Source organism: Diabrotica undecimpunctata, chromosome 1 (assembly GCF_040954645.1).
Source record: "Diabrotica undecimpunctata isolate CICGRU chromosome 1, icDiaUnde3, whole genome shotgun sequence".
Lineage (NCBI taxonomy): Eukaryota > Metazoa > Arthropoda > Insecta > Coleoptera > Chrysomelidae > Diabrotica > Diabrotica undecimpunctata.
The window spans coordinates 121,249,890-121,265,049 of record NC_092803.1 but is presented as its reverse complement, the minus strand read 5'-3'; the positions used below and the strand labels follow the sequence as shown (position 1 = coordinate 121,265,049).

The following is a 15,160-nucleotide window of genomic DNA, read 5'->3' as shown; positions in this document are numbered from 1 at the left end:
TTCATAAAAAATCCCAAAAGAATACTTATTATTCATTAGGTAAATTGTTTACCAAGTTTTTGAAACGTGTTTTGAAGTTCTTAACAGGTATACCTTTTTTTTTTTGTTAAAATATTGTATCTTTAATATTTTTTGTCACAAATACAAGTAACTTAAAGAGCAAAAAAGTTAAGTGCAAATTTATGCCACATATGTGGCGCCCCTTATCAGCTACATTAAAGTGTGCATCAAATTATAATTTTTCATATTTAAAAGTACCCAGTTGTAAATTTTTATACATAAATGTTTACAAATATGGAAGCAATAGCGAAAAATAAAATTTTAGATTTGCCCTTTACACCCTGTATCTTTATTATTATCAACATTTTATTAAAGGAATTTGGCTTAAATCGTAATATTTTAAAGTGTAGAATCTAATGTTTCTTTTTGTACAATTACTTAAGATCCACCCTATATATATATATATATATATATATATATATATATATATATATATATATATATATATATATATATATAGTGCGACTAGAGTTAGAATTATCCTAGCATAGTGGATAAAGCTTCATATTTGATTGTATTCTGGATTTATCTGGTGAATACTATAATATCATGTTTAAATAAATAACCGTTTATAATTTGGAATAAAAATGAATATGATTTTTATCGAGGTTAGTTATATTAAATTCTTAATGCATGTATCTTAAATTCTTATGTCTTTTGCACAATAATTATCTAGGTAATAAAGAATAGAAAGCAAATAAAATTTGTACATAGGTAGTGTTATTTATACCAAAGTTTAAAATGTACTGCTTTATCCATTTGGCATTGGATATATCTAGAGTGAACCGTATAAATCAAGGAGTTATCATAATATTGTTCTGAAGCTATTTTCTTGTGGCATTTTAAAGTAATTACTATTTAAATGGGAATAAGCCACAATTAAAGGTTAAAGTACGTTTATTGACGTTTCAATTTCCACTTCGGAAATCGTTCTCAAAACACAAACATTAGTAAATTCAATTTACGGTTACAAATTGGAGCTTTGTAACCGGCTTAATAATTATGTCTATGGTCCCAACAGTTACTTTATAAGAGGATGACGTAATTTTCTTAACTTTATTATATCATCGTTCTTATCGTTTATAGCAGCTCCAACAAAAACGTATAGAACACCGAGGCTATATACAATTAATGACTGCATTTTATATGAGTTATTATTATTATTTATTATTTCTTGAATATCAGTAGGGAGGAATCATACGAGCAAGTCACAAGTTCTACAGGAAACTTTGGCAAATCTGGTGAATCAGGTATGCTGCCCCTAGATCAACCATATAGTGATTCTGTTGAGAAGGTAAATATGCATTGTTCTACTTTTAAGATAGTTTTTATCACTTTTTATAAATTATTTTAAATGCAGTTAATACTTAGATAAAAAAAAATAATAAATTATAGCTCAGCTGCAACAATAACTCGAAATACTTTTATAATCACTTACTGAAATAGAGCTAGTCTATTGTTATCATTAGTTGTATAAGTTATTAACTTGAGTTATTAACATATACCTAATTAAATACAAATAAATGAAAGTAATAATTTACTTCAGCATTATTTGTAATGTGAAAGTCTAGTCTCTACAACCTTTAAGACTATATTCTTATATGATAAATTCGTGATTGTTGTTGATCTATTTATACACTGTGCAGTCATTTTTACTAATTAACCACTAATTAATTTCTAGAAACTGCCTTGAAATAATAATAATAAATAGTCTTCAGTATTAATAGTTCTTGATTCTGGAATATTAGTCATATATTATAGTAAATATCTGGGTTAACTTTAACGAAAATACAAGTTACCTATAGCTGCAAATGTCAACCATGAAACAAAATATTTAGGTTTGGCAGTGTTGGGATGTTTTTATAATGCATATGTATGCTTCAAATATAAAGAGAGAAAGCTTTTAGGAAGTACATTTTGAATTTGAGATTGGACTGAAATGCGAAAAGCAGGTCAACTTTTTTATATGGCAGAATAACGGATACTGCGTGGTGATCGGGATTGGATAGTTCTGATATTACACATAGATATTTATGGACATACAGACATTTATGGTTCTTGTGACTGGCCTATTCTATTTGTGCATTTGATTTACAGCCATTTTTACTAATGAGTCACATCTACGGGTACCCTCATTTTTAATAATTACAGTTCTGACGGATCTGTTTTTTGGTCTATTCGTTTATGTCGTCTATCCCACACTTCCTTGTAAATTCCTTATTGCTTATTCTTTTCGTTTTGATATTTATTTATTGTATTATTTATTATTTATTACTTGTCCTACTATTTTGTTATTGACAATCCATTTTCATACTCTTAGTTGCACTGCCATCATTATCGCTTTAGTTTTTGTGTAGAAATTACCAATTTTTTGGTATTATTATATAATAAATTTATGTCTCAACCGAGTCTTTCTTATCTCTTTTATTAGGAACATTACCATGCCTGCTTTCCTCTATTCTCCTGGTATTAGGTTATTGCATAATTACAGAACTAAATGCGATATACTATTTTTATTTAAACTCATAAATAATGATATTGATTGCCTTAATTTATTTCAGCTCTTAACAGTTTATAAAATATTTCAGACATAAATATGTTAAACAAAAATATTTTACATATAAAAGTTTATATATAGAATTTAATGCAATCAATTTGAAAAAAATATCTAAAATTTATCTTGATAAATAAATGTTCATAATAGTGTTTCTCCATATAAAGGTATGAATCATTCTTTTTTAGATGCGAAGAAAACTAGAGGATCTTCCCAATAAAAAGGAAATAATAAAATGTGCTATGGATTGTATGCAAATTGAAATAGATAAAATTGGCAGTGATCATAATGAGTACATAAAAAGATTATTTGAATCTCATAACCAGCAAATTTCTGATGTCAAGAAAAGGCAGTGGGTAAGTAAACTATTGTTATACTATTATAAAACATTTATGTATTAATAAATACTTTATTTTAATTCGATATGAATGAAATACTTGAGAGTAAATATCTTAATAAAGTTAAAGCCACGTAAGAAGACCGCTTTGCCATTTAATGCTGATAACTTTATTACTTCTACGGAACACAAAAAGAAATGTGGAGAATGATCAGACGGCAAAGAAAAGAGACGAACGTACTAATAAAAACTAAACACATTCAGGAGGAAACATGGGCAGACTACTTTCGATCCCTATTTGCTAAAGTTGACGATAATTAACCACCAACACCAGTCGTGACGACAAACAAAGAAATAAATATTGAGGAGGAAGAGGTAAAGGAAGCATTAAAAAATAATAGAACAAAACAGAATTCCTCAAGAATGGAGATCAAGCATCCTAATACCTCTCTTTAAAAAGGGAGACAAATCGGACACGGAAAATTACAGAGGACTTAATTTATTAAACACAACACTAAAATTTCGGCTAATGCATTTAGTCCACAGTCAAAAGAAACCAACAGCACACACACAACATTAAAACTAACAACCAAAGTAATAACAAATAAATTAAATTAAATTATAACACTAGCTGAAGAACAACAAGGTGTTTGGTCAGGAAGATCATGCACCGACGCTATATTTATAATGAGGTCAGTGCAAGAGAAATCATTAGAATATAATAAACCGGTATATCTATGTTTTATGAACCTTAAATTAAAGGACGTTATCCACTTATTGTACGCTAAAGAGATACCTCTAGGAATAATCAAAACGATCAAAAATATCTACTAAAAAAAACACAACAAAAGTAAAAGTGGGAGAAGAACTGTTGAAGCTGGCAATGGGATAAGACAAGGAGATTTCCTTAGTCCTCTATTGTTTAACCTGATTATGGTTGAAATAATAAAAAAAAGTAAAGCAGAATTAACAAAACAGTCATCAGACCAATAATGACATACGTGGCAGAAACATGACCTGACACAGAAAGGACAAAAAGAATGCTAGAAACAGCAGAGATAAAAGCACTTAAAAAAATGGATAGTAAAACACTATGGGGCAGAGTTAGAAATACAGATATACGACGTAGGGACAAGGTGGAGAACATCAAGGACTGGGTAAGAAACAGAAGAGTAGAATGGAACGATCATATAAGCGGAATGACAACAAATAGAGCAGTAAAGACGGCAAGAGACGGTTCCCCAATAGGTAGACGATCAGTAGGAAGATCATGTAAACGATGGAGTGACAACTTACTGTACGCACATTTAAAAACAGACAGAGTCATGTCTACTTAAAAAGAAGAAGAAGTGAAGAACTTTATTACTAGTAGACCAAGTAAGCGAAGATATCTTTATGTATAATATTTTACTGCTCTGTTATGTCAATCAGCGATGCATAACAAGTTTTATTGAAATAGTCCCAACCGAATATAGTATATCGTATTCATACAGTTAATTTATTAACAAACATTATAAAAATTAATGATTTTTGTTTAATTTTGTGTGACGTGTAATGTAGGTGGACAAATTCGATGTAAATATCAGGATCGAATTGTTTTCTAATGCCCCTTTGTCAGATTCTTCTCGATCGACGATGGTAAATAAATGGTTGAAGTGTGGAGTAAAAATTATGGTTTTATTAACAGCTACTGATAATTACACTCTAGTTGTTGGTTAGGTAACTTTCTATAATAGACTGCGCTCAAATGAGCACAAATCCCCAATTTATAATTTCACAAATAATGTATACCTCAGCACAGAGGTTAATGCTTTTATCATACTAACAAACTTTGGACTATGAGCTTATAGTACAATTCAATATAGGCCGTTATTGCAACACTTAGGAAGTTCAATAGGAAGAAAATATATTATTTGGCAATTCATTAAGTTTGCATTTTTGCAGGTTGAATGGAGTCTAATTATTAAAATATTACTCGATATGTTTCACAATGTTTCAATTATACACGGTGAAACTATAAAAGGTTAAGAATAATGTGAGATTACAAATTAAGGGATTAAGTAGGTTTGCCAAATAATCAAAGTTATGCCTTTGCAAGACCATATTGTTATTAGAAAAATAAAGTTCATCCACAAACATATCGTTTAAAAATAATTCACGTTATCTAAACACTTTTATCCACAAAGAAATATGTACTACGGTGGCGATATCTGTGAAGATCGTATTACCATCAAATTCATACTTTGTCATCATAATATTACAATTTTGTTGATGGTTAAAAATTAAATGGTCTGTATTGTTTAACATCTTAGTGGAAATTACATTTAGCTAAATGGTCAATCGTCAAAAATGTTATTCAAAACATGCAAAGAGTTCTTGCAATCTTAGTGTTTGCCGGTCCTGAATCTTTTCTCACCAGTTTCCAATTTGATATATCCTCTGGTAGTTGGTCCTTCCATCTTATTTCTGGTCTTCCTCTTGGTCTGTTTATTTCTGCCTAATATACTTAATATTCGGCTTAATTGATGAAAGTTTAATTCTCATGTCAGTTTCGGCATAAAAGTATGTTCCGGTATTTAGTTTTTGTTGACAAATAAGCTGAGAACCCCGTTTCGCACATATATGTAGTTACAAATGGTAAAAGCACCAATACTGCCTTTTGCGGCAATTAAGGGTATTTGTCTTTTATACTGCACCCGAATTCCGTTAATGGCATTCATTTAAATTTATCTTGCAATGATGAATCAGATGTCATTTAAATAAAAGTTTCGTATTCTCCCGTTGACATGGTGGAAGGTAGTGCATTAAAAATAAATGGGTTTTTTATCCGCAATTCAGTTTAATATTTAATCTGCTGTTCTTCTGGGAAATACCTGTCAAAAGCTACATTCAATCCTTTCAGATGTTGAATAATTTCTGCAATAAATGCCTCTTATATTTCAACCCCTTCTTCTTCTAAAATCCTTGTATTGTTGGAAAACGATCGAACTCGTTGGAGCGCATACATATTGTCAATTTTTTTATTGAAAGCAAGAATTTTTTTGTGGGCAATAAATAAATTTACTTGTCTGCCCTGGAGGATTAAATTAAGTACATTTATTTTTTCAAAAATGTCGCTTAAATAGGCAATTTTGAGTAACCAATCAGTATCGAATAATCGACATTTTAGTTCAAAATTGTGTTCTAAAAAAAGCACGCACCTCGTAACTTAACTCAAGAAAACGGGTTAGTATCTTTCCTCGAGATAACCACCTCCAACTCCCCATTAAGACCGAATAAAGTTAAAATATATCAAAGTAAGATTACTTACTTTGATATATTATCTTTAACAGTGAACTATTAAACACAAACAATTACAATTTCTGGGTTTTAAAACGTTTTGTAGACAGTTTGGTTTTAAGCAATTGGTTTTAGACTGAACCTATAAAGTTTATCAATAAAAAAAATCACTATCAGTAACTTTCAATCAGTTTATTTGTAAGACACACACCGGCAAGTGACTAATATATAAAATACTCCAATACTCGCAGAGTAATGATAAATATGTATTGTATATCAATAAAGAATTCAGCCGGGGAATCCGATACCGAGATTTCCCGTAATTATATCACCAGGGCGGCTGCTTTAATACCCGAAATGATTGTGCTGATGGTGCCGTACAATTCGCGACGTCAGAATATCGCATTTCCACTGAATGAGAATATCCAGAATAGTAAGTGGAATTTAGTTGTGTCTTGTGTCGTTAAATTTTTATTACCTTTTTTAATATGTAATTACTTGAATGTTATTAAAAAAGCACGTAGCTTTTGCGGAACCCCTGAATTATCCCCACGGAACACCGTTTAAGAAACGCTGCTCTATAGTAAATTGTGTAAAAATACAAAGATTGCACTGGGCAGACCACCTTATAAGAATTTATGATAATAGAACACCTAGTAGAACACTTAGTGGAATTATGATGGGACATTGGCCAGTAGAAAAACCAAGGAAGCGGTGGATAAACGAAGTAAGAATCGATGCTAAAGAGATAATGAGGGTGGATAACTGGAGGATAGTAGCCAAGGAAATGGATGCTTGGAGGCAGATGCTGGTAAAAGACTGGGTCTGATGTGGGCTGTAGCGCCATAGTAGAGGGACTTTATTATGTAGAGAGTTATAGTATAGTAGGGTATACTGAATGATTATTATATTATTTAAAATGGCATTAATAAATCCGTTTTATTGTGTGTAATAAATTATATATAAATATTATATTCATTTCATTTGCTTTTAACGTAACAAAAACATTATTACTGAACATAAAATATATGGAATTACTTTTCAACTTTACAAGTGATTGGAAAAACTACTTTTCAAGTGATTGGAACTAAATTTTAAATTTTAAAAATTGTTTGATACACACTGATCATCGCCTAATTACTAACCGGTCTTCTTATATGGCTTTTACTTTACTTTGATATTTTTACCTCACAAATTGACGAACAACAAATAATACCAATCGCACAGAATGAATAATCAAAAGTCCTTATTTACTCTTCAAACAATTTAAAAAACCAATATGTATATATATATATATATATATATATATATATATATATATATATATAATAAACTTCTTATGAGACAAATACATAGAAATTAGAAATGTTTCGAAAGGTTTTCTAAGCCCCGCCCATTGTGACGTCAGACTTAGATAGTCCATTAGTAACTTATACATATCTATAAATAGGTCGCTATACTTTGACCCGCTACAATTTTCTGATTAAAAAAATAAATTGATAGGTTATGAAAGTAGCGATATTGAATTCTATATTTTGAAAGGTTTTTAATAGTCATACTCGTACTGTATCTCGTACATCAAATATTAATGCCAAAATTTATTTTTTAATAAAATTAGACCAATATTTTTGTTAATAATCGATCTTACTATTTTAGTGTTATAATTGCGAACAAGAAGCCATTTACCACTGTTGTTGGAATACTGCATATTGTTCTCAAACTTGCCAACAGCAACATTGGATAGCCGAACATAAGAGAGTATGTCGTCGTAAACGTTGAGAAGAATAGAAGTTGATTTTTAATTAAACATGAAACGTTTAGATATAAGTTCCTTAGTAATTATTGTTAGTTTTTAAATAGGCTATTTGACTTTTTGTTAACCTTAACGGGGATTATCACTGTATTTAGTCTGTTATTAAAATTCGTTCATTTGATCATAAACGGTTGAGAGTCTTTTTCTGATTTCTATCTTTTTTTTTCAGTATTAGTCTTGGTAGGTACAAAATAGTAGCTAAGACTGTATACTTTATCTAGCGATATATTTAATTTCTCGCTAAAATCGTTTCTTTTTATTGTTTTTATTTATTTCATTACTGAACGTAATATTATTCTTACATTCCTCCGAGTTAACAATATTATTAGAGTCACCTGGTAAAAAACTACAAAAGGTGAAAACTGAATAACAGCTAATCTGCTGGAATCGTATTTGTTAAACAATTTCATAATTAACGTGTCGAATATTTCGCGAAATAAGCATCGCATGGAAAAAATAAAAAACAGGTGTCATTCGATAGATTTTTGAAAAAATATTGAACATCGGTTTTTCAGTTTTTCGATCCGATGTTCCTTCCGCGAAATATTCGACCGTCCCGTATATATATATATATATATATATATATATATATATATATATATATATATATATATATATATATATATATATATATATATATATATATATATATATATATATATATATATATATATATATATATATATATATATATATATATATATATATATATATATATATATATATATATATATATATATATATATATATATATATATATATATATAAGAAAAAGGTTAATGAGAAATGATAGTAAAATAAAGGTAAACGGTATCGGTATATAAAATATGTGTATGATGGAAGGCAACCATATATACGTATTTCTGACTAGGATTAACTTGGAAAAGGATCACTACAGGAGATATATTATATCCTTTCATCTTATACACATATTTTATTATTTTTTTTCCTTTGTTGAGAGCTATGCCGATACCATTTACCTTTATTTATTATATATATTTACATATATATTTATATATATATATATATATATATATATATATATATATATATATATATATATTTCTAAAGTATTCAACTAGTGAATTCAGAGGTTTAATCGGTCATTCAAGTTGGCAAATAAAAAAAGAAGTCAACTACTTCATAAGTTTATCGAAGACGTTTCGCTTTATATTTCTAAAGCTTCATCAGTTCTCTAAAATACAATAGATGACAGAGTTCATAAGAAATACAGATGTTAAAACTTACAACTCAATATGTAGTATATTATCGATGTTATTATATAACGTACTGTGAACTTTACTCATTATTTAAAACTAACTTAAAAAAAAAACAAAAAACACAAACTCTGCAGAAAATAATGTTCATATTCGTAGATAAGAAGATTTAAAATTTTTTAACCGGGCAGAGATGGTTCTCCACTGAAGACAAACAAAGCACTGATTTATTGCAATCTATGCAAACGACGTGACACTATACCGAAAATTTTTTAAGGGCCATATGTCACCAAATTCCAAGGTTTGAGACAATCATGAACTTCTACGGGGATCATTGAATGATTAGTTGTACGGGTGGATTTGTATGGCGGAAATATTTGATATATATATATATATATATATATATATATATATATATATATATATATATATATATATATATATATATGGAAATAGGGAAGAGAAACATATTTTGTTGCTGGTTTTTTGGTTAACGGGGAATTGTTCGTCTGTATGCTATTGGATATGGAGGCTAGTATTGCACCGTTAGGTGCTTCCGAAATAGAATGACCAAAACTTATATTATATATATATATATATATATATATATATATATATATATATATATATATATATATATATATATATATATATATATATATATATATATATATATAAATTATCGATTGTTGCCGTCTGTGGCTTGCCAAAAGGTGAAGCTACATAGTGCGCATGATGCGCGGGACACTTACCGTAGTGCTACAGTGGTAGAATGTTAAAATATTTATTACTAAAAGACACACGTCTTATTTCTGTATTGAAAAAAAATCAATTTTATCTGTGACTCTAATAATTTGTAAGTCAACGTCAAATTTTGGTTTTACTTTTGAACAAATTAGTTTCTTCTGGAATTATTATCTTCTGCAAATCTTATACTGTGACTATCAGACCTACTCTGTAAGTTTTACTTTATAAGAGGCAAAATTTGGATAATGCAAAAGTTATTTAATATTATATATAATAATTGCATGATTTTATCAGAAATCCATCTAATAATTCCACAATTGACAATTTTTTTTTCGTTCCTGTCATACTCAGTATTTATATCCGACTGTTTCAGTGAAATACAGGTAAGACAGATATCTGTTAGAAGAGTTAAATAATACATCTTCTAGTAATGTTAGATTAGTGTTATGTTTCGAAATATATGTGTTGTTAAATATGTTTCACATATATAGTGTTGTCAATAAAAAAAATCAAGACAAAATAAGCTCACAAATTGAGATGACCCTTTGCATCAAAAATTAAAAGAATTTGATTTTACTATTATTTTTTTCTTATAATTAGAAACACAGTTGAGGCTTATATATTTTTGTTGAGTTTGGTTTGTATTTGTGATTTCAAAATGTTTTCAGATAAACATACTATATTGTAAAAGTGTTGCAGTTTCATAATCTAAGTAAACAATAAACATTTAGTGGAACGGGTTTGGTTTTTATCGGATTCACAGAAAATGCCTTTAAGTTATTTAATTTAAATGAGACACCCTGTATATGTTTGCAGATTTTAAAATCACTTGTTATTCTTAATTCATAAATACCAAATTTGGTAAAAAATTATTAAAACGAGAAATAAATCTACAATTAAATAATAGGTACGTATATTTCCTAAGACCAATGAGAATAATAATTTAAAAAAAAAAATCACTTCAAATTTTCAAAATGCTCTCCCTTAACCCCCTGACAATTTGCAAGCCTATTATTAAACTCTTTACTCTTTCCAAGTCTTCTCCACGTATTGGTTCACATTCATCAATAATTCTGTGTTTCAAATTCGATTTTAGATAACTCCAAAGAAAAAGATTTAACGGATTAAGGTCCGGAGAACGAGAAGGTTTACTCTATGAATCCTCTACGTCCAATCTGTCGATTTGGAAAATGCGCATTCAAAAAATTTCTAACCCGTCGATAATAATGGGGAAGCGTTCCAGCTTGTTGAAACTAAAAATTTTGTGGTAACTGGCCAATTTTTGGACAATTTTCATTTAAACATCTAACTTTTTTGGATACTGTTCTTACAAGATCACCATAACCGATCACCGATCATAGTTAATATTTCAATACTATCTTTTTCACTTACACGAACCATTTTTATTCTACAACTTATTATTATGAATTGGTTTGACAATAGTTACCTACTAGATAGTACTCGTTTATTTCTTACTACATTGTTTTAATACAAAAAAAAACATTTTAACACAACAACGACTTTACATTTTTACTCTTAGACTAGTAAATAAATTAATAGACTTACACATTAATCTTTCGTGAGCATTTTGAACATTTGAAATGTTTTTTTTTTAATTATTATTCTGATGGGCCTTGAAAAATAAACGCATCTATTGTTTAACTGTAAAGTGATTTATTTCTCGTTTTAAAAAAAATCTTGTACCGAACCTATATATACTGAATCTGAATTGGGATTATTAAGTTTTTTTAAAATGTCCAGGGTGTCGTATTTAAATTAAGTAAGTTAAGGGGATATCCAGTGAAACCAGAAGTAAAGTAGTTACCAAAAATTATGGTATTAGATGCGCTCTGTGTCATTGTGGTTGCAACATTTAATGAATAACGTATTTTTTGTTACAAAGATATTTACTTGATTCCATACTTTATAGCAACCCTGTAGATAGTTTACACATAAAATACTTTAATAATTTTATTATTATACCTTCGTCATTCTCGTCTATAAATCATCAGTTGGCGCTACAGCCCATCATGAGCCCTGGTCTGCCTCGAAACATTCTTCCATCCTTACATGTCGAGTGTCTGTCTTCGCCAGTCTCTTACTCCAATCTCCCTTAAATCATCCTGCACATCGTCCAGAATCTGAGTTTAGGTCTCCTTCTTCTTCCGACTGGCCTATTTAGCATGGGTATTTTAGAAGGATAACTTTCATCCATCCGCATAACGTGGCCCACACATCTTAGGCGGTTTATTTTGATGGTTATAACGTGCGTGGCTAACAGCTGTTATAATATAACAGCTGTTAGCCACGCATATTCTTTTTCTTATTTCTTTAGATGTAGCAGACCTCTTCCACCGGTTCGTGTTGCACCCTTAAGTTATTTTTTTTGCATCCTTGATATAGCCGGCATATATTTAGTTTTCTGTTTCTTCTTCAATTTTCGCAGTATCGGTATTTAGCACTTATTTCCACATTGTCCTATCTTGTAGCTTTGGCTTTTTTGACTTTTTCGGAATTTACTTTTTATGCACTGCTATTAGTTTCTTTTTGGATTGTAAGTATTGTCCTCTGCATTATCGTTTTGTGTAATATTGTCTTGTAAATTGTCATTCTCCATTATGCTAGTGTAACTTTGCTACACTGCTTTGAAGATCCGAATAATGCTGTTTTTATTAATTTTATAGTCTTCGAATGATTCATAACACCAAAGTGACTGCTCTTCATTTATATTCATTACACTATGAGGAAATATAGGGTAATGATTTTTTTATGTCTGACAAAAAAATGAGATTCAACTGTATTAAATTACAACTCAGCACGAGGTTAGTTGAAACCCATGGCACAAACATATGTACAAGAATTTTGGTTACCCAATCCTCTTGAACGCAAATTTATACGTGCAAGTTTACTCGTGAAATATAAACTCCTGGACAAAATTAACGCACCACTTTAAATAATCTAAATATTTACAATATGAACACAAAATAAAACTAAGTTACATTGAAATAATAATAAACACCTACAAATAAGTCCAACATGACTTTATCATGACCTTAATTTGCCTTATTGTTTCTTTAAAAATTTGTTTTTGTCGGAAATGCGTAAATAAGCTAGCATAACTCCAAATTGCAAAAAGAAAAAAATCAGTAAAGTAACATAATAAAATGCATCTGGGTCATCACTTATACCGCGTAGGCCCTCCTCTACTTCTTATGACTGCATTTATGCGTCAAAGCATGCTTGATATCAAATGTTTAACAAAAGTTTGCGGAATATTCTCCCATTCTTCAATAATGGCCTCAATGAGTTAATTGTGATTGGCAATAGGGAGTCTACGACTTCGAATCTTTTTTTTTTTGAGATAGTCCCATACATGCTCTATAGGATTCATGTCCGGACTGTTAGGTGGCCACTCTAATAATGGAATATCAACATCATTTAGGTAGCCAATAACCTGTCGAGCCACATGAGGACGAGCGTTGTTTTGCATGAATAAAAAATTAGGTCCAAGAAACGGAGCAAAAGGCATTACATGCTCGACAATAATGTTGTCTAAGTTATAATGGGCATTCATAGACCTCGTACGTATGGGGATCAATTCCGTACGAGTTTCAAAACAAATTCCCCCCAAAACATATTAGAGCCACCACCAAAAGGTACTTTAAGAGAGATATTGCAGCTGGCAAACCTTTCTCCTCGCCTTCGCCAGACACGCTCACGACCATCTGGAGCTTTTAGGCTTACTCTAGTCTCATCGGAGAAAAGAACTCGTTTCCAATCATCGATGGTCCAATTTTGATGCAATCTTGCAAAATTCAATCTCTGAACCCTGTGTTCTCTGGTAAGCAAGGGTTTTTTGGCCGGTCTTCTGTTGCTCAATTCTGCTTCATGTAAATGTCTTCTAACTGTTCGAGACGATATCGTGACATTTCGAACATCTGCTAGTTCATTTTTTAGCAAATTGCTATAGCAAATTGTGACTCTCCTATCTCTGAGCGCACGTTGTCTCAAAAAACGTTCATCAATTTGATTAGTGCAACGTTTTCGCCTTTGCCCTGGTCATCGATGGTACTACCCTGTTTCATTATATCGCCTCACCTTGCGACTGATGCTGAAATGATGTCTTCCTAACAAACCAGCAACGTATCGCATTGAATATCCTACATCTAGGAGAGTCGATGCTCGCACTGCCTCCTCCATCGACAAATTTCTTTGGCGGTTTATTTTTTATTTGATTTTCATGCAAATGAACTTCCAAACATGCATGTGATGAAAAATATCACAATAAAAAGCTTGTTTCCCACAATCACTTTTATTGAATCGGTACTTTTTATGAAAAGTTTAACTCACTTTTAGTCTAAAACGAAGTTTAATACAAATTATTGTTAAAACAAGACTATTATTAGCTTACATAACAACTGTCACTGTCAGACAAGGACCATATGCAACTTGTCGTACAGTAAATTATCAATAAATAAAGATTATTGAGAAAAATATGAGTGGTGCGTTAATTTTGTCCAAGAGTTTGTATTCCGTATATACAGACAATCTTTGTAGTAGACTAAATAAGACTTCATATGCCACTTTGAATAGTTTCTCACTAATTCCTATACTTTCATTTACATTTTTCTTAGATATTAAAAAAATGTTATCGCTGTCCACTCCTTGAACGCTTATTCATAGTTTCAGATATCGCAAAGTAACTTAAGCGGGGTAGTAACCAAACTTTGACCACCAGATTTAAAAAGATCCGCTACAAGTTGATCTCCAGGTGCTTTACCGTTTTTTAACTTTATGATTGTTTCCTCTATATCCTCCAAGATCTTAACGCATACGATAATTTAAATTATTGAAATCATTGTCAGATTTTGTAAAAAAATTGGTGGTCACTATCATAAATTTGTGACTAACACCTGTGCTGAGATCGCCGTTATGCAAAGATTTCGATGACGTATCGGATAACGAACATTATAAATTTACTATATTTGAATTAGTTGAACGTATACTTAGCTCCACACTCCAGTAACTGACGAGGATATACCGGGTTACAATGTTCTCCCATTTTTCGATTTCATTCCATCGGTCATTCCATAAGTCCTATTTCAGATTCCTTTCTGTTATCTCTTTATTAGTTATTTCCCTCCGGAACATTC

At 30.3% G+C, this 15,160-nt stretch overlaps 1 protein-coding gene across 1 annotated transcript in view; it reads left to right on the top strand.

The window, feature by feature from the left end:
- The window catches only part of LOC140431240 (zinc finger MYND domain-containing protein 11), a 61,120-nt gene extending 52,938 nt beyond the window's left edge, over positions 1 to 8,182 (top strand). Inside the window, exons 12-14 of the mRNA XM_072519176.1 lie at positions 1,246 to 1,354; positions 2,803 to 2,970; positions 7,887 to 8,182. Coding sequence (XP_072375277.1) covers positions 1,246 to 1,354; positions 2,803 to 2,970; positions 7,887 to 8,009 — 400 coding nt within the window. The 3' untranslated portion in view covers positions 8,010 to 8,182. The remainder of the gene's footprint in view (positions 1 to 1,245; positions 1,355 to 2,802; positions 2,971 to 7,886) is intronic.
- The last annotated feature ends 6,978 nt before the right edge of the window (positions 8,183 to 15,160 follow it).